Source organism: Schistocerca piceifrons, chromosome 2 (genome assembly GCF_021461385.2).
Source record: "Schistocerca piceifrons isolate TAMUIC-IGC-003096 chromosome 2, iqSchPice1.1, whole genome shotgun sequence".
In the NCBI taxonomy this organism is placed as follows: domain Eukaryota; kingdom Metazoa; phylum Arthropoda; class Insecta; order Orthoptera; family Acrididae; genus Schistocerca; species Schistocerca piceifrons.
This window is the reverse complement of record NC_060139.1, coordinates 940,524,484-940,543,686: the sequence shown is the minus strand read 5'-3', so window position 1 is coordinate 940,543,686 and position 19,203 is coordinate 940,524,484. Positions and strand designations below refer to the sequence as shown.

Below are 19,203 nucleotides of genomic sequence, written 5' to 3'. Positions count from 1 at the left end.
AGGTGACATCCAATGACTAGTCCATGTTGGAAGTGACTGAGCTGTCCTAACGGATCCGCTTCTCTACTGACAATATACTGGTGGGTCCGTCTGTCGTTACAGTTAGTGGTCAATTCCGCATCACACAGTTGAGAACATTACAGGTCCTATTAATATTCCTTGGGACTAATCCGATGTTACTTTAACTTCTGCAGAACGTTCGCCGTCCAGTGCAGCGTTCTATTAGTCAAATACTCATCGAGGTATCAAAGAGGTAGAAATGAAAGTGACATAATAATAGCAGAGCGTCCCGTCATGAGCCGGCCACGGTGGCCGAGCTGTTGTAGGCGCTTCAGTACGGAACCACGTGGCTGCTACGATCGCAGGTTCAAATCCTGCCTCGGGCATGGATGTGTGTGATGTCCTTAGGTTAGTTAGGTTTAAGTAGTTCTAAGTTTAGGGGACTGATGACCTCAGCTGTTAAGTCCCATAGTGCTCAGAGCCATTTGAACGCCCCATCATGAAAATAACCCCTGTATTTAATGCGCTCGACGGAACACTGTACTCTCAGAGAGAGGAAGGACAAAAACAAGCATTCTCATCCACAGACAATCAGCTATGACGTGTCGAGATACCCAGTGCTCCGGAAAAAAGTTTTCTGTCGCTTACCCCACTTTAACCAATATCACGCAATCGACACGCATCAGCGTGACGCTGCGTAGGCGGCAGCTCAGGGCGTTCATTAGAGAACAATAGCAGGGGTAGCGCGGCGGACTGATTAACGAGGCGGAGGTGGGCCAGCAGTAACAAACAGCAGCAGCAGTGGCGGTGTTATCTCGGCGGCGGGCGGATGTGGTGTGCGGACGTACCGACGCCGTGCCACGCGACAGATGCGCGGCATTCCCACGGGCGCCGGTGGGTTCCCACAGGATGTGCGGCGCCGACATGTGTGGCCGGCCACCCCGGCGTCCGTGAGCTCCCAGCTCAGGGGGTGCCCCTGTGGCTGGACCACGAGCGCGTGGGCGGCGGAGCGTGGCGGGGGCGGGAAGGGGCGTGGCGTGGTGGAGCCACACGGCCACAGCTCTCCTGCCCATTGCGTCACTGCCTTTCACTCAGTTTCACATGTGACTCAACTTACCCACTATTTAGTACGTACTGATGAAAAGGTACCGACGTACTTGCTTTATTTTTCAGAGTTTTCCTGGCTGGACTCTATCCAGATTTAGTATGATACATTTAACTGAAAGGTCCGCTACAAAATCGACGGCACAGTGGAATGACTCACTTTAAACCAGACTTAGCCAAGATTCGTGCTCCCATAGCGCAATCGCGCTTCCCCCATCACTGCGCTATTCCGAGCAGGTATGTGTGAGAGAGACGGCTATATGCTGAAGGCTGTACAAGCAGGAAAGATGTGTTTGACACACAGTGTGTCTACTTCCAAAAGTTGAATATTGCAGTATACATTTATAAACAGAATTTTATCACTTGTTCATTTTCTCCTCTATAATTTTCTTCCAAAGCAATAACTTCATACCGGTTCTTTGGTCAGTTAGTAGGCCTACATTTGTGTATAATAATACAGTGATCAGAACTACTAAAAGCTTTCGTTCTGATGTTTATTAATTTTTACACATGTAGATTTTAGAAAGTGTAATACACTCCTGGAAATTGAAATAAGAACACCGTGAATTCATTGGCCCAGGAAGGGGAAATTTTATTGACACATTCCTGGGGTCAGATACATCACATGATCACACTGACAGAACCACAGGCACATAGACACAGGCAACAGAGCACGCACAATGTCGGCACTAGTACAGTGTATATCCACCTTTCGCAGCAATGCAGGCTGCTATTCTCCCATGGAGACGATCGTAGAGATGCTGGATGTAGTCCTGTGGAACGGCTTGCTATGCCATTTCCACCTGGCGCCTCAGTTGGACCAGCGTTCGTGCTGGACGTGCAGACCGCGTGAGACGACGCTTCATCCAGTCCCAAACATGCTCGATGGGGGACAGATCCGGAGATCTTGCTGGCCAGGGTAGTTGACTTACACCTTCTAGAGCACGTTGGGTGGCACGGGATACATGCGAACGTGCATTGTCCTGTTGGAACAGCAAGTTCCCTTGCCGGTCTAGGAATGGTAGAACGATGGGTTCGATGACGGTTTGGATGTACCGTGCACTATTCAGTGTCCCCTCGACGATCACCAGTGGTGTACGGCCAGTGTAGGAGATCGCTCCCCACACCATGATGCCGGGTGTTGGCCCTGTGTGCCTCGGTCGTATGCAGTCCTGATTGTGGCGCTCACCTGCACGGCGCCAAACACGCATACGACCATCATTGGCACCAAGGCAGAAGCGACTCTCATCGCTGAAGACGACACGTCTCCATTTGTCCCTCTATTCACGCCTGTCGCGACACCACTGGAGGCGGGCTGCACGATGTTGGGGCGTGAGCGGAAGACGGCCTAACGGTGTGCGGGACCGTAGCCCAGCTTCATGGAGACGGTTGCGAATGGTCCTCGCCGATACCCCAGGAGCAACAGTGTCCCTAATTTGCTGGGAAGCGGCGGTGCGGTCCCCTACGGCACTGCGTAGGATCCTACGGTCTTGGCGTGCATCCGTGCGTCGCTGGGGTCCGGTCCCAGGTCGACGGGCACGTGCACCTTCCGCCGACCACTGGCGACAACATCGATGTACTGTGGAGACCTCACGCCCCACGTGTTGAGCAATTCGGCGGTACGTCCACCCGCCCTACCGCATGCCCACTATACGCCCTCGCTCAAAGTCCGTCAACTGCACATACGGTTCACGTCCACGCTGTCGCGGCATGCTACCAGTGTTAAAGACTGCGATGGAGCTCCGAATGGCACGGCAAACTGGCTGACACTGACGGCGGCGGTGCACAAATGCTGCGCAGCTAGCGCCATTCGACGGCCAACACCGCGGTTCCTGGTGTGTCCGCTGTGCCGTGCGTTTGATCATTGCTTGTACAGCCCTCTCACAGTGTCCGGAGCAAGTATGGTGGGTCTGACACACCGGTGTCAATGTGTTCTTTTTTCCATTTCCAGGAGTGTATATTTAGAACTGTGGTTCGCGATACAAAGACATTGAGTTACGCTGATTAAGATCTGCTACACTCGAAAGTTGGGGAATTTCTTTAATTTCACAATTTCTGTAATTTCAGATTTCTTTAATTTAATATTATACAGACATAAGTTGGACCAAACACTGAAATATTTCTAGCAGATTGTCCTTGTAGTCGAGGTTATTGCTCTTGGGGCAACATTTCATGAGAGTCTGCTAAATTCCTGAATTGGATGAATATGTCTTATTTGAGTGCTACACAGAATGTCTGTCCAGTCAGGTAAGGTTCGTGTGTTTACCCGCTCCCTAGAGGCCCGTCGCTCTACTATTGTAGCTATGAGACAGCTTGCTCGTTGACCTATTCAGGGCTGTAGTCAGTCTGCCAAAGTTGAATTTCGTCACTAAATCAAATATTCAAATGGTTCAAATCGCACTGAGCACTATGGGACTTAACATCTGAGGTCATCAGACCCCTAGACTTAGAACTGCTTAAACCTAACTAACCTAAGGACATCACACACATCCATGCCCAAGGCAGAATTCGAACCTGCGACCGTAGCGGTCGCGGGGTTCCAGACTGAAGTGCCTAGAACAGCCCGCCCATACCGGCCGGCAGCAGCTGCTGAGATCAGAAACTGTAGGGGAAGACTGAGTGGAGTACGTCCAACACATAATTCAGGTTGTGTGGTGTAAGTGGTACTTGAGATGAACAGGCGGGCACAGGAGAGGAATTCGTTGGGGGGCCGCATCGAACCAATTAGGAAACTGATGACTTCAAAAAGAAAGGCACATAATATCCGTCGTGCACATACGTCTCTCCTACCTTTCAGATGTCGTCAAGAATTTCTGTCTAGTCAGTAGCGAGCCAGCGGGTGTGTTCGACCGTCTATCGAGCTACAGACCCCCTTGAAGATGTCTCCCGCAGACGGGGACGAAACGTTGGGAATTGAGACAAAATTCATCAACCGACCACGGCATAACAGCCCGGATAATCATAATGGAAATGACATTTCCGGACGTGAAAGTGTACAGTTTACTGTCAAGAATTTCACTGAATAGTCTCTCTTTCAATTGCGATGTTGTTTCTCTGTGTTCAGTTACATCCTCATTAACGAACAGCGTGTACATTTTGCTCATTCTCAAATTTTCTAATTTTAGTTCCATCTCTTCTCTTTCCTCCAGAGTATCGTCTCCACTGCTTATACTTTACTGTCATATTTCTTTTTAATTGTCTAACTCTGGCTTCCGTACATCTGTAATGGTATCAGCATAGTTATAAATCTTTGTTTTGCGGAAGAGATAAGTGGAAGTCGGTTGATCCAGAGCAGAGACCATGCCTACGATTCGGTACAAGATTTCCTTCCGCCAGGAAACATCTCTGCCATGCAGGGCGTTGTTTACGTCGCACAAAATGTTATCGCAGTACAGTGTAACGTGATATGTTTTCGTAGCACGTCTTCCGCTACCGCATCCCGATCGGCTTCCGCTGGCACCGGAAATAGAGCGCTGTCACAGACCGCTGCGTGTCCCACCGGCGGCTACGTAAGTGGAGCCGCGGACCCCGAGCGACGAGCGAGTAGTCTTTAAACGGCGCTGCGCTCCCTGGGTGGACCTGCAGCTTCCGGCCCACAATGGCACCTTCCGCTTCCCTCTTGCGTCCCGGAAGCGAGGACTTTGCTGTCGGTAGCCGCGCGCCTCTCGCAGCCCATTGAGCGCAAGCAGGCAGGCAGCAGGAAGTGCCATAATGGACCGCCTCGCGGCAGCGCGCCGCTCGCCATTTCGTCGCGGCGGTTACGCCCACCCAGACACGGAGCGCGGGCCGGCCGCGCCCACTTGTTGCTGCTCGCCCTTCGGCTGGCAGGGGAGCCTCAAGACCCTCCCAGCCACCTGCAACGCCCTCGCCAGACGCTCTGCTGCCCAAAGGCCCAAAGCCGTGAGTCCAATAGCAAACCTCTCCTGATTTCCACAAAAGCGTACTTCAGAGCAGACAAATAGTGCACATCGCAGATTCTCAAACTGAAAAATTGAGGATGGATTCCAGGCAAGAAGAATCATTGGGGTTGTGTTCATAGAATTATCATCTGTTTACAGCACAGCCAACCACAGGCTGCAATAACGGAGAGTATGTGACTTACACTACTGGCCATCAAAATTGCTACACCAAGAAGAAATGCAGATTATAAGCGGGTATTCATTGGACAAATATATTATACTACAAATGACATGTGATTACATTTTCACGCAATTTGGATGCATAGCTCCTGAGAAATTAGTACCCAGAGCAGCCACCTCTGGCCGTAATAACGGCCTTGATACGCCTGGACATTGAGTCAAACAGAGCTTGGATGGCGTGTTCAGGTACAGCTGCCAATGCAGCTCCAACACGATACCACAGTTCATCAAGAATAGTGACTGGCGTATTGTGACGAGCCAGTTGCTCGGCCACCATCGACCAGACGTTTTCAATTGGTGAGAGATCTAGAGAATGTGCTGGCCACTGCAGCAGTCGAACATTTTCTGTATCCAGAAAGCCCCGTAGAGGAACTGCAACATGCGGTCGTGCATTATCCTGCTGAAATGTAGGGTTTTTCAGGGATCGAATGAAGGGTAGAGCCACGGGTCGTAACACACCTGAAATGTAACGTCCACTGTTCAAAGTGCCGCCAATGCGAACACGAGGTGACCGAGACGTGTAACCAATGGCACCCCATACCATCAGGCCGGGTGATAACAGTATAGCGATGACGAATACACGCTTCCAATGTGCGTTCACCGCGATTTCGCCAAACACGGATGCGAACATCATGATGCTGTAAACAGAACCTGGATTGATCCGAAAAAATGACGTTTTGCCATTCGTGTACCCAGGTTCGTCGTTGAGTACACCATCGGAGGCGCTCCTGTCTGTGATGCAGCGTCAAGGGTACCCGCAGTTATGGGCTCCAAGCTGATAGTCCATGCTGCTGCAAACGTCGTCGAACTGTTCGTGCAGATGGTTGTTGTCTTGCAAACGTACCCATCTGTTGACTCAGGGACCGAGACGTGGCTGCACGATCCGTGACAGCCATGCGGAAAGATTGCCTGTCATCTCGACTGCTAGTGATACGAGGCCGTTGGGATCCAGCACGGCGTTCCGTATTACCCTCCTGAACCCACCGATTTCATATTCTGCTAACAGTCATTGGATCTCGGCCAACGCGAGCAGCAATGTCGCGATACGATAAACCGCAATTGCGTCAGGCTACAATCCGACCTTTATCAAAGTCGGAAACGTGATGGTACACATTTCTCCTCCTTACACGAGGCATCACAACAACGTTTCACCAGGCAACGCCGGTCAACTGCTGTTTGTGTATGAGAAATCGGTTGGAAACTTTCCTCATGTCAGCACGTCGTAGGTGTCGCCACCGGCGCCAACCTTGTGTGAATGCTCTGATAAGCTAATCATTTGCATATCACCGCATCTTATTCCTGTCGGTTAAATTTCGCTTCTGTAGCACGTCATCTTTGTGGTGTAGCAATTTTAATGGCCAGTAGTGTAGTAAAGATCATTGTATGACGCAAACGATAGCCGATCTCCCCCGAAACGAAAGATGCTTTGTCTGTTTTTAAGGTCGAAGGAACTATTGGAAAACGCGGAAGATAGTGTGCTGGCTCCAGTGCTTTTCAGTATATACGAGTGACCAGCGAGTCCCAACAGGTCCTAAGTTATATATCCGTAGATGACTGTACTATTATATCCCAAGCAAATAACTTTGACATCGTTTAAAATAAACAACCAGAAGCGCTGGCTGCCTACTACAAGGAAAACCAGCTCAAACGTAACCCCTCGAAGGCACAAACAGGTGTTTTTTATCTGAGTGACAGGTATCAAAGAAACAACTAGCGCGCAAGGGAATACCGCTAAAGCATTGAGTGTCATATTTGACAGAGTTCTGAGTTACAGAAAATATCATACGATCACAAAGTGTAAAGTAGCTGCTAGGAACAACATTGTGTGCAAATTAGCCGATGTGACCGAGCGGTTCTAGGCGTTTCAGTCTGGAACCGTGCTGGTGCTGCGGTCGCAGGTTCGAAAAAAATGGTTCAAATGGCTCTGAGCACTATGGGACTTAACATCAGATGTCATCAGTCCCCTAGAACTGATAACTACTTAAACCTAACTAACCTAAGGACATCACACACATCCATGCCCGAGGCAGGATTCGAACCTGCGACCGTAGCAGTCATGCGGTTCCGGACTGAAGTGCCTAGAACCGCATAGTGCTTAGAGCCGTTTGAACCATTTTTTCTGCGAATTAGCGGGTACTACGTGGGGCGAACAACCACAGTACTCACCTGCGGAGTACGCATGTCTTGTGACGTGTAACTCCAGCCATGTTTATATACTGCACATACCACTCATGGGATCATGCTACATCATCGCAGGCTGTTTGAGACCGACACTGACTGATGAGTTATACCGCCTATCAGGTATCGTTCCCCCTAGCATCAAATACGAAATGGCAGCGAAGAAGGATAAAAACTACATCTTTTACATCTACGGGCCAAGTCCGTCTTATATATCAACCAGCTCGCCGCCCACTTAACTCGACGAGTAGTTTCTGGCACACATCAGAAATGGTAACTGAAGAAGCCTTCACAAGCCGAGATGGCTAAAAATCGCTAAAAAAGCATTTTATTGGATGACCGTTTTCGACCAGTTATGGTGTCATCATCGGATCTTACGATGACAGCACAGCTTTGTCGAAACCAGTCATCCAATAAAATGCTTTTTCTAGCTATTTTTGGCGATCTCAGCTTGTGATGGCTTCTTCAGTGGCCACACATTGCAGAATTGTCCACGTCAGGATTATATTACAAATCAGAAAATCTCTTTAATACACCGCAGCAAACCTGACTAGAAAAGAACGTCCATCTCTGAGATTGGTCTATACCAAGGGAACAGTTTCCCTCGAGAGACACAGAGAAGTCGGACTTACGGAGATGTTTGAACAGATTACGTTCCGGAGTAGCAAGAACCAAAAGTAACAGAAACTCATGTAGATTATCAGATGTACCAATTCTATGCGGTTGAGGACAAGAAGAGACTAATGCCCGCCTTATGCAGTGTGAGCCATGTCCAAGCAACTGCACTGTTGAGGAGCTCTTGAAGACTGCCCCATATGCGCTACATGTGGCCAGCTTTTGGTCCAAAATTTCTTAGCTCTATAATATTATATGTTACATTTACATTTATACACATTTCTTTAGTTTTACAAAATTTGTCTTTAAAAATGTTATCTATTCTTTGTTGTTAAATAATACTAGCTAATAAATTTCCGCAAGTTGCCTATGGAAGCTACTTCTGCAATTTCTTTGATGTGGAAACATCCCCACCAAGTCGACATCCACAAATTCCATAAACTCCTAGATGTGACTTCCAGAAGTTTGTGGATACAGTTTCTTGCATCTTGCTGCAATTAGTTGCCGAAATTGCTCGTTGCTCTAAGTTTTTCTGAAACTTGTGCAGCATTTCTGCCCTCTGTACCGGTACGAAAATAAATGTGTCGAAAAGGAGAATGTTGCAAAAACAGATGAGTCGAAACAGATGTACCACTGGAACCGCAAACATACGCAATTGGACAATCAGTGAAGGAAGTGCCAAATGATTTTGCCGATTACTTTTTTTCACTAGAAGTGGAAGTAGACTGACTAAACAGACGTCTTTAAAGTTTGGCTGATTTTTTAATGTTGCTATAAACATAAATGCCTTACGTTTGTGATAAAAGTAATACGCATTGCGGATGTCGTGAATACCATTCTGATTCTAGTGTGCTTCTCGCACTGCGATAAGGAGATGTTTCTTTTTTCCCCTACTCGTCTCCTCCCCGGCAGCGGCTCATGAGCTGGGATGCGATCATCTGCTTATGCCCGTAGCATCCCCAACGAAAGGCGACTTAGCACTAGTAACAGCTATGGAGACAACTTCTGTTTGATGTGTGTTCAGAGGAGTAAAAAAATTCTAGAACGCAAATGATACTGTAGTATTGGAAAAATATTTGGTTCCAAACTGCTTTCCAGACAGTGTAAGTTGTATGGAGATATGTTTTACAGAAATCTGTCAACAAGCTTCGCTGAAAACATCATATATACGTTAGTATATTCACCCCTTCTTCGTTTCTTCTCATCTTTCGCCCGTGACATTCAGTCATCAGTAACAGTTAACTCTGTTTATGTTGCAGGCCGCATTCTGTACGACATTCCTTGCAAGGTGTGCCAGGACCACTCGTCGGGAAAACACTACGGGATCTTCGCGTGTGATGGGTGAGTTACTCGTGCATTACGTTTCCATTCTCTCACTGCCTCACTGTTGCCAGGAAGAAGATAGTGCAAAATTACATTCGTATAAAATATCCAAAAAATCTAATGCTAAAAACTAAGGTTTAAGTGATAGAAAACAGTGATCCCAACTAATTGATTACTATCTGTTTTGCTAGCTGGCCGATGTGGCCGAGCGGTTCTAGGCGCTACAGTCTCGAGCCGCGCGTCCGCTACGGTCGCAGGTTCGAATCCTGCCTCGGGCATGGATGTGTGTGATGTCCTTAGGTTGGTTAGGTTTAAGTAGTTCTAAGTTCTAGGGGACTGATGACCTCAGAAGTTAAGTCCTATAGTGCTCAGAGCCATTTTTGAACTATCTGTTTTGCTGTTCATATCGTCATCAAGAGCCACCTTCAGATACAAGAAAAACGTGTATTCCTTCAGTCTTTATTTCTCGATCTTAACGATATTTTTGAAAGCAAAGGAAGCTAAGAACAGCAGCTGCGAAAACGAAACGTTGTTTAACTGAGTACGCTTCTAGTAAAGATAAAGACTATAATCGGTTCACTACGCCAGTTACGGGGTCACAGATAGTTTAACACAGAATTCCAATCACAGATAAGCTTCACACATTACAAACACATAAAACACACAGGTCATAGAGCCCATGACTTTGCTTTTGCAGCCTGAAACTTGGTATTTGAGTCATCACACCTTCCTCCCTAAAACCTTTAGCTATCGTCTCACATAAATTCTCACAACTTTTGCTGTCCGTGTTCCTAATAAATTTCCCTTACTTGTCTATTTTAAAAAAGGGTCTTGCGTTACCGCTGAAACAGATTCTCAGCTTCTTTCTGGGCAAGTCCTTCATTGAATTCTCCTTTTCACAAATGGCTGCTTCTTGAAGAATAATTTGTACAGTATTCACACAGACTCCTTAATATTCGTCTACTGATCTAGCACTTAAGCGAACCGTAGCCGGCTGACTGGTACACTTTCAGCCTGAAATTCTTCAACAAAGCACAAGAAGACCAACAGCCTTTTTCAGTCCGTTCGTACGCTCTGAGTTAAAGATCCTAGAGTCTTTAGGATGGTACAGTAACATAAATCGCCTTTCTGCAAACGTAATCTGCTGCCGACCACTAAGATGGTCGCTTCCCGAGTGGTGCTGTGGCCACAAGTTTTACCGTCCACGCTACTGTTGGCCGGTGATGACAGCTACGATCATTTTTCCAGTCAGATGTAAATTGATTCCTAATCTTAATACGACTGCGTTCCCAAGTTTCATCAACAATGGGAAATTTGAATATATAATTACGTAATTGTCTTTTTCAAGCGATAGCTAAAACTTCGACTACTCCTCTATCAGCTGGTTTTTAAATCCACTTAAATGTCGGAGAAAGGAAAGGCTGTATCACCCCAATAGAGCCATACTTAGTAGAGTGCTTTGGTATTCCAACTAGCCTTCGGTGTGAGGGCAGTTTTACTTTACATAATGTATGTAGTCATGAAGAAATCCGAAACGGTGGATGACTCATCCGTGGTACACTTATTCTTCTTTCTATACTTCAGCCTTATAATAACCTAATCACATTCTCTAGAGATACTCTGCATTACATTTTCTTGTGAGGAGATCATAGTTTTTCATTGCAAACCTGGGCTACGTCAAACATTTCCTTGCTTCGCAGCCACACATTACTGGGACAGTTGTGACATGTAGAGAGATGCTCCATATCCGAAATTCATCACAATCACGTCTGTCGTCGCGGTCATCTGCAAGGCACGATTTTATCATGTTTTTAAAAGTGTGTTTTAAGAGTGGTAACATGCTACAAGTAGGTTGTAATCCGTTTATCTGTGCGATTAGACAGTTTCAACTATGGGTTGTTGTCAAGAACGTATTTTAAGCTTGAAATGAAGTGTGGCGCTTAAAATATGTGCTCGAAAATTACCCACGGCTGAAACTGGCTATTTGCACACATAATAAACAAATCACAGTCTACTCGGACTATGTTTACATACTCATAATATCAGGTTTGCCTTAACTGGTGTTGCTCCCGTTCCGATGCGGTTCAGGCCTCCCAGAGTTGTCACAGGTGAGTATCTTCTGTACTAGAGGGTAGTCGTGTGGACGCTCTGTGAGTTCTTTGAGCCTTCCACAGAAATCTGCAAATAAATTATGACTTTCCTGGAAAGTATGATTAAGCGGTCTGCCACCGAGAAGCACAGTGTCTGGGCTATGGCTCTCAGAATTGTTTGAACTAGCTCCCCATTTGCTATAGCTAATTTTCTCAGTAATTATTCCCTGCTGTGAGTTTATGGTGGATCTACTCACGGCGATATTTCTTCGTGAGTGACTTATCCAGCGTGGCTCCCAGGTATGTAAGTTTTACTGTGAGTTCCATGGTGACGCCATTCCAGGTTACATTCAGCATTCGATCTGTTTGAGCAATGTCGAAGGTACTGACTTGTGTGTTTGAGGAATCTGAATGACGGGAGTTTCCCCGGTAGTATTCTGACATGGTGCTTAGAGCACGTTACAGATTTTGTTCTACTTCCTAAAAACTCTTTCCTTGAGCTGTGATGGCCAGACTGTTGGCGTACAGAAAGTGGATAGTGTAACTTTATGTTTGGTTGCCACTGGTATTCGGGTTCAAAAGGAGGGGAGTTAGTGTAACAAACCGAGCTTGTTATTAAAAGCGGTCGCTATCACCAGAGGCGGCAAGACATGAGCTTAGGACGCAAGCTGGGCCACCGCAGTATTTTAAGTATGTATTTATGTATTTGTGTGTGCGTGTGTGTGTGCAGGTGCGCCGGTTTCTTCAAGCGGTCTATCCGGCGCGCGCGCCAGTACGTCTGCAAGGCGAAGGCGGAAGGTTCCTGCGTCGTGGATAAGACGCGCCGCAACCAGTGCCGCGCCTGCCGACTCCACAAGTGTCTCCAGGCCGGCATGAACAAGGACGGTGAGTTACCGCAACACGCACCTCAACATGCAAGCTGTACTTACTGTTGTCTTAGTCATCTGTCTTGCGTAAGGTTCCCCATATCTCCATAACTACTGTCAGTGTCACCCACGCCCACTTGTTCCTGATGTTATATTCGAGCCTGTATTTAACCATCCTCCTCCCCACCCCCCAATCCCTCTTCGCGGTCAGTTTACTGAAACAACTGTTATTGGATCTCTCAAGATACGTAAAATTACTCCACCCCTCCGCCGTGCCAAATTTTTTCGCCGTATTGGTTACTAAGTCATACGATCTACGCATCTAATCTCCTGTATTGTGTCGTGACACTACATTTCAACTGCTTCTACGATATCTTATGGACACATAAAAGCCTTTCCTGCTGTTAACAGTACTCATTTTATATCCTACTTACTTCTTTCGCCGGCCGAAGTGGCCGTGCGGTTAAAGGCGCTGCAGTCTGAAACCGCGAGACCACTACGGTCGCAGGTTCGAATCCTGCCTCGGGCATGGATGTTTGTGATGTCCTTAGGTTACTTAGGTTTAACTAGTTCTAAGTTCTAGGGGACTAATTACCTCAGCAGTTGAGTCCCATAGTGCTCAGAGCCATTTGAACCATTTTTTTTACTTCTTTCATTATCAGTTACTTTGCTGCCCAAACAACGAAACTCGAATGTTACTTTCAGCCACTCATTTCCTGATCTGACTTTTACGGCATCTGGAAACGAAAAGAGAGGAATTATCAGTCCGGAGCTCTGAGTCATGGATTGAAGCGTGTGGGGGTGACTCACTTCCTTACGTTGTTACGGCTAAAAGTATGAGTCCGACTTTCACCTGTTCACCACAGCATATTAGATGCAATTATGTTTCCTTATATTAGTTGCATTGTAATTACTTAATAAAATTTACTCTTTAAGAAAAATACAGGATGTATTTCAGGATTTTTGTAACAAGGGTGGCGTAGTACGAAACAGCCGAAAGTATTCGCCTAGACAACATCTTTTCCGATCCGGAGGAGAACTGTCGTGAGGATGCATTAGCTCCTCTTTGTTACAAAACGTTATAAACAAGCATGAACAGTTCATCATAGCGGTCCGATGACACTGATAACCAACTCCCTTTGTCTGTTGAGTGACATCGTCCTACCAAAACTTTCTTTTTTTGTACATTCCAGATTACTTCTAATTTTTGTCATATGAAATTTGAAACCTATATATTTCTGTCTTCGTGACTCCGCGAACTGAGAAGAAATTTTTCTTTGGAATGGGATATCGCATGACAGATCACACTCCCTCGGAAGAACATTCGATAGGTATACTTTTATCTCTAGTACAGTTCGCTGATAAGACTATATCGGTAACCCGTAGACAATTGCTTTCCTGAAATGTTACTTCCGTGTAAAACTGTATTGCTTCACTTTATTCAGACTGTAGGGAGCATCTGCATAGCTACTCTTAGAAGGAACGGTACTACAACAATATAATTAAGTTGTAATATCTTTCGGGAACAATAACCATAGCTGACACTATTTAAAAATTTGGAAAGAAAAGCTAAATTTCTTTCAAATCGTTGTGTAATTATTAATTGTAAGTAATGCGGATTACAACTTCATTCGGATGAGACAGTAAATGTGCCGGATGTGCTACTCATTTACATTCTAGATAGTGAAACACTTTTCGCCTTTTCAAAGCTCAATATGGAACTGAAACTTATGTCCACCATTTACACTGCTGCTTGAACTACTTTAGGTAGACCTTAAAACAAAGGATACCATGGACAGATAGTCACAAATGTATTGTGGAGTACGAACAAAGATTTAGAAATTGTCAATACCACCAACATTATAAAACTAGAATAATTTGGCCACAGAATGCGCAACGAAAAATACTTCCTGATACTTCAAGGAAAGACTGACGGCGGACGTGATCTAGCACGTAGAATGTTGCCCTGCCTAAAAATATTCAGCCAGTGGTTTGAACTGAGCACGGAATCATTCTTCAGAAAATCATGAACAAACAGGAGACCATGCTACTGACCGTCAATGTTTTGGAGGAAGAGGTACTTGAAGAAGAAGAAGAAGAAGAAGAAAGTAGTTAAAACAACAAACCATAAATATTAATTTATAATTCGTTGACACTGAAGTTCATCGTGGCAGTTTGTTTAAAATCCAATATTTCTCTTAATCGAAGATTTGCTGTTCAGGATACCATCTCCATAGTGAATATCCTGTGGGCGTCTAGACAGAACCTGTATAGATGAGTGGCCTAAAACAGCAGACCAGACTGGCAAAAGACGGCCGCACCATCGCGTTAGCAAACTGATATTCCAAAAAACAAAAAAAGTGTGGAAAAAGTGTTCGACTGACTCTGTAGTCCCTGCGCGCTTGGGCTAAAAGTTATCACTCGTACAGCGTTCAGGCGCCATGCGGTGCTGATGTCTGCTGACGTATCCTCAGTCACACACGACACTTTCATACTGCTGCATAGGCCACTGAATGTGCACGTATTCCTCGAAAAGGATGACAGCACGTGGCACCAAAGTGTGGGACACCACGTAGACAGTGGTGAGAGATACTTAACGAGATTCCGGTGGCAGCTGGGTAGTACTTTGCGTGCCCCCTGTGGCTCACGGGGTAACCAGACAATACCTCGGCGGCTGCTGGCTGGCGGAGGCAATTCGGACAAAAGGACGATCCACTCCCCCCTGGTAGACAACCCTGTTCTCCATTCGCTGCGAAGGCCGCTCACGCACGCTTATACACGTTGCCTTAAGCAGCATCTCTTCCAAGTTAGTATGTCGCTATCATTGCGATGTTGCTGATGGTTTTTCTGTGACAGTTTCGGGAAAAACCAGACGCAATCTGATTTTTTTTTTTTTTTTTTTTTTTTTTTTTTTTTTTTTTTTTTTTTTTTTTTTTTTTTCATCAGTCTACTGACTGGTTTGATGCGGCCCGCCACGAATTCCTTTCCTGTGCTAACCTCTTCATCTCAGAGTAGCACTTGCAACTTACGTCCTCAATTATTTGTTTGACGTATTCCAGTCTCTGTCTTCCTCTACAGTTTTCGCCCTCTACAGCTCCCTCTAGTACCATGGAAGTCATTCCCTCATGTCTTAGCAGATGTCCTATCATCCTGTCCCTTCTCCTTAACAGTGTTTTTCACATATTCCTTTCCTCTCCGATTCTGCGTAGAACCTCCTCATTCCTTACCTTATCAGTCCACCTAATTTTCAACATTCATCTATAGCACCACATCTCAAATGCTTCGATTCTCTTCCGTTCCGGTTTTCCCACAGTCCATGTTTCACTACCATACAATGCTGTACTCCAGACGTACATCCTCAGAAATTTCTTCCTCAAATTAAGGCCGGTATTTGATATTAGTAGACTTCTCTTGGCCAGAAATGCCTTTTTTGCCATAGCGAGTCTGCTTTTGATGTCTTCCTTGCTCCGTCCGTCATTCGTTATTTTACTGCCTAGGTAGCAGAATTCCTGAACTTCATTGACTTCGTGACCCTCAGTCCTGATGTTAAGTTTCTCGCTGTTCTCATTTCTGCTACTTCTCATTACCTTCGTCTTTCTCCGATTTACTCTCAAACCATACTGTGTACTCATTAGACTGTTCATTCCGTTCAGCAGATCATTTAATTCTTCTTCGCTTACACTCAGGATAGCAATGTCATCAGCGAGTCGTATCATTGATATCCTTTCACCTTGTATTTTAATTCCACTCCTGAACCTTTCTTTTATTTCCATCATTGCTTCCTCGATGTACAGATTGAAGAGTAGGGGCGAAAGGCTACAGTCTTGTCTTACACCCTTCTTAATACGAGCACTTCGTTCTTGATCGTCCACTCTTATTATTCCCTCTTGGTTGTTGTACATATTGTATATGACCCGTCTCTCCCTATAGCTTACCCCTACTTTTTTCAGAATCTCGAACAGCTTGCACCATTTTATATTGTCGAACGCTTTTTCCAGGTCGACAAATCCTATGAAAGTGTCTTGATTTTTCTTTAGCCTTGCTTCCATTATTAGCCGTAAAGTCAGAATTGCCTCTCTCGTCCCTTTACTTTTCCTGAAGCCAAACTGATCGTCACCTAGCGCATTCTCAATTTTCTTTTCCATTCTTCTGTATATTATTCTTGTAAGCAGCTTCGATGCATGAGCTGTTAAGCTGATTGTGTGGTAATTCTCGCACTTGTCAGCTGTTGCCGTCTTCGGAATTGTGTGGATGATGCTTTTCCGAAAGTCAGATGGTATATCGCCAGACTCATATATTCTACACACCAACGTGAATAGTCGTTTTGTTGCCACTTCCCCCAATGATTTTGGAAATTCTAATGGAATGTTATCTATCCCTTCTGCCTTATTTGACCGTAAGTCATCCAAAGCTCTTTTAAATTCCGATTCTAATACTGGATCCCCTATCTCTTCTAAATCGACTCCTGTTTCCCTTCTATTACATCAGACAAATCATCACCCTCATAGAGGCTTTCAATGTATTCTTTCCACCTATCTGCTCTCTCCTCTGCATTTAACAGTGGAATTCCCGTTGCACTCTTAATGTTACCGCCGTTGCTTTTAATGTCACCAAAGGTTGTTTTGACTTTCCTGTATGCTGATTCTGTCCTTCCGACAATCATATCTTTTTCGGTGTCTTCACATTTTTCCTTCAGCCATTTCGTCTTAGCTTCCCTGCACTTCCTGTTTATTTCATTCCTCAGCGACTTGTATTTCTGTATTCCTGATTTTCCCGGAACATGTTTGTACTTCCTCCTTTCATCAATCAACTGAAGTATTTCTTCTGTTACCCATGGTTTCTTCGCAGCTACCTTCTTTGTACCTATGTTTTCCTTCCCAACTTCTGTGATGGCCCTTTTTAGAGATGTCCATTCCTCTTCAACTGTACTGCCTACTGCGCTATTCCTTATTGCTGTATCTATAGCGTTAGAGAACTTCAAACGTATCTCGTCATTTCTTAGTACTTCCGTATCCCACTTCTTTGCGTACTGATTCTTCCTGACTAATGTCTTGAACTTCAGCCTACTCTTCATGACTACTATATTGTGATCTGAGTCTATATCTGCTCCTGGGTACGCCTTACAATCCAGTATCTGATTTCGGAATCTCTGTCTGACCATGATGTAATCTAATTGAAATCTTCCCGTATCTCCCGGCCTTTTCCAAGTATACCTCCTCCTCTTGTGATTCTTGAACAGGGTATTCGCTATTACTAGCTGAAACTTGTTACAGAACTCAATTAGTCTTTCTTCTCTTTCATTCCTTGTCCCCAGCCCATATTCTCCTGTAACCTTTTCTTCTACTCCTTCCCCTACAACTGCATTCCAGTCGCCCATGACTATTAGATTTTCGTCCCCCTTTACACACTGCATTACCCTTTCAATATCCTCATACACTTTCTCTATCTGTTCATCTTCAGCTTGCGACGTCGACATGTATACCTGAACTATCGTTGTCGGTGTTGGTCTGCTGTCGATTCTGATTAGAACAACCCGGTCACTGAACTGTTCACAGTAACACACCCTCTGCCCTACCTTCCTATTCGTAACGAATCCTACACCTGTTGTACTATTTTCTGCTGCTGTTGATATTACCCGATACTCATCTGACAAGAAATCCTTGTCTTGCTTCCACTTCACTTCATTGACCCCTACTATATCTAGATTGAGCCTTTGCATTTCCCTTTTCAGATTTTCTAGTTTCCCTACCACGTTCAAGCTTCTGACATTCCACGCCCCGACTCGTAAAATGTTATTCTTTCGTAGATTATTCAATCTTTTTCTCATGGTAACCTCCCCCTTGGCAGTACCCTCCCCAATCAGCTACAAGATGCAATATCACTCCACTTAAGCCGGGACAATTTCAGATGACTGTAATCACTCGTTTAAGTGTCTCGTTTAATACCATCGTCATTTATTTTACGGAAACCGAAGATAAAGGGACAAGTAATCGTGAGAATTCGGAGCACCGTTTGAGTGTTGCATTAAGGAAAGCAATTTGCTAAAGAATCGTTGACACTGACAATATATTACTTGTTACTAATCATATTCAAATTTTCTTACTAGCATTTCACTATTTGCAGTGGCTCCAAAAGAAAACTGTTGATTTGCTACACATTAGATAATTTTCGAAAATTTTAATTCCAGCCTAATGTTCGAAATAGTTACAAGACCTTAAAGTAATGAAATAGCCCGAAATTTACCTACTTTTGGACATAAAAATTATTTGGTTATGTTTTCGCACTTCCACTGCTTTGAGTGTGAATCCTGAATCCTTCTTGGTCATGCTGACAAAGTTTTATGAATTTATTTGTAAACGTATAGACAGTAGAAAATAAAATGTTCTGTGGTGCCTCTCCTGCTCCTAGTCGGCCCGTATGACGTCCTACCCCCCTTAAGCTACACGAGCAGGTCTCGGCCGGAGACATTAACTGGTCGGCCGGAGAAGTTTCCATTTTTGCGCATGTACCAGCCTGAGACGATGCTGAGCTGACAGAAAGCTGAGTGTGAATGTGTGTCTGTCTGCCCGCAGCGGTGCAGCACGAGCGCGGGCCGCGCAACTCGACGCTGCGGCGCCAGCTGGCTCTCTACCTCAAGGAGCCGGCCCAGGGGCAGTGCTCGCCCCCGCCGCCCCCGCCTCCCGCCGTGCCGGCAGCCGCCCACGCAGACATGGCCGCCGCCGCCGCTGCGGCCGCAGCCGCCGCCACCGCCGCTGCCCTCCATTCCTCCCACGTCGCGCCCATGAAGGTGAGGTGCTGACTGGCTGCCGCACGGTGCCCTTGTAAAGTAACTGCCAGCTTCTTTGATTGCTAACGTATCTTACTCTTTCTCACCCACTTCCCCCTTCC

The 19,203-nt window shown here is 45.6% G+C and overlaps 1 protein-coding gene across 1 annotated transcript in view; it reads left to right on the top strand.

Annotated features, from left to right (window-relative positions):
* Nucleotides 1-4,815: 4,815 nt before the first annotated feature.
* LOC124776008 (nuclear receptor subfamily 2 group E member 1) overlaps nt 4,816-19,203 on the top strand; it is a 49,983-nt gene continuing 35,595 nt past the window's right edge. Inside the window, exons 1-5 of the mRNA XM_047250849.1 lie at nt 4,816-5,004; nt 5,163-5,193; nt 9,296-9,377; nt 12,180-12,334; nt 18,888-18,997. Of these exons, the coding sequence (XP_047106805.1) occupies nt 4,816-5,004; nt 5,163-5,193; nt 9,296-9,377; nt 12,180-12,334; nt 18,888-18,997 (567 nt within the window). The remainder of the gene's footprint in view (nt 5,005-5,162; nt 5,194-9,295; nt 9,378-12,179; nt 12,335-18,887; nt 18,998-19,203) is intronic.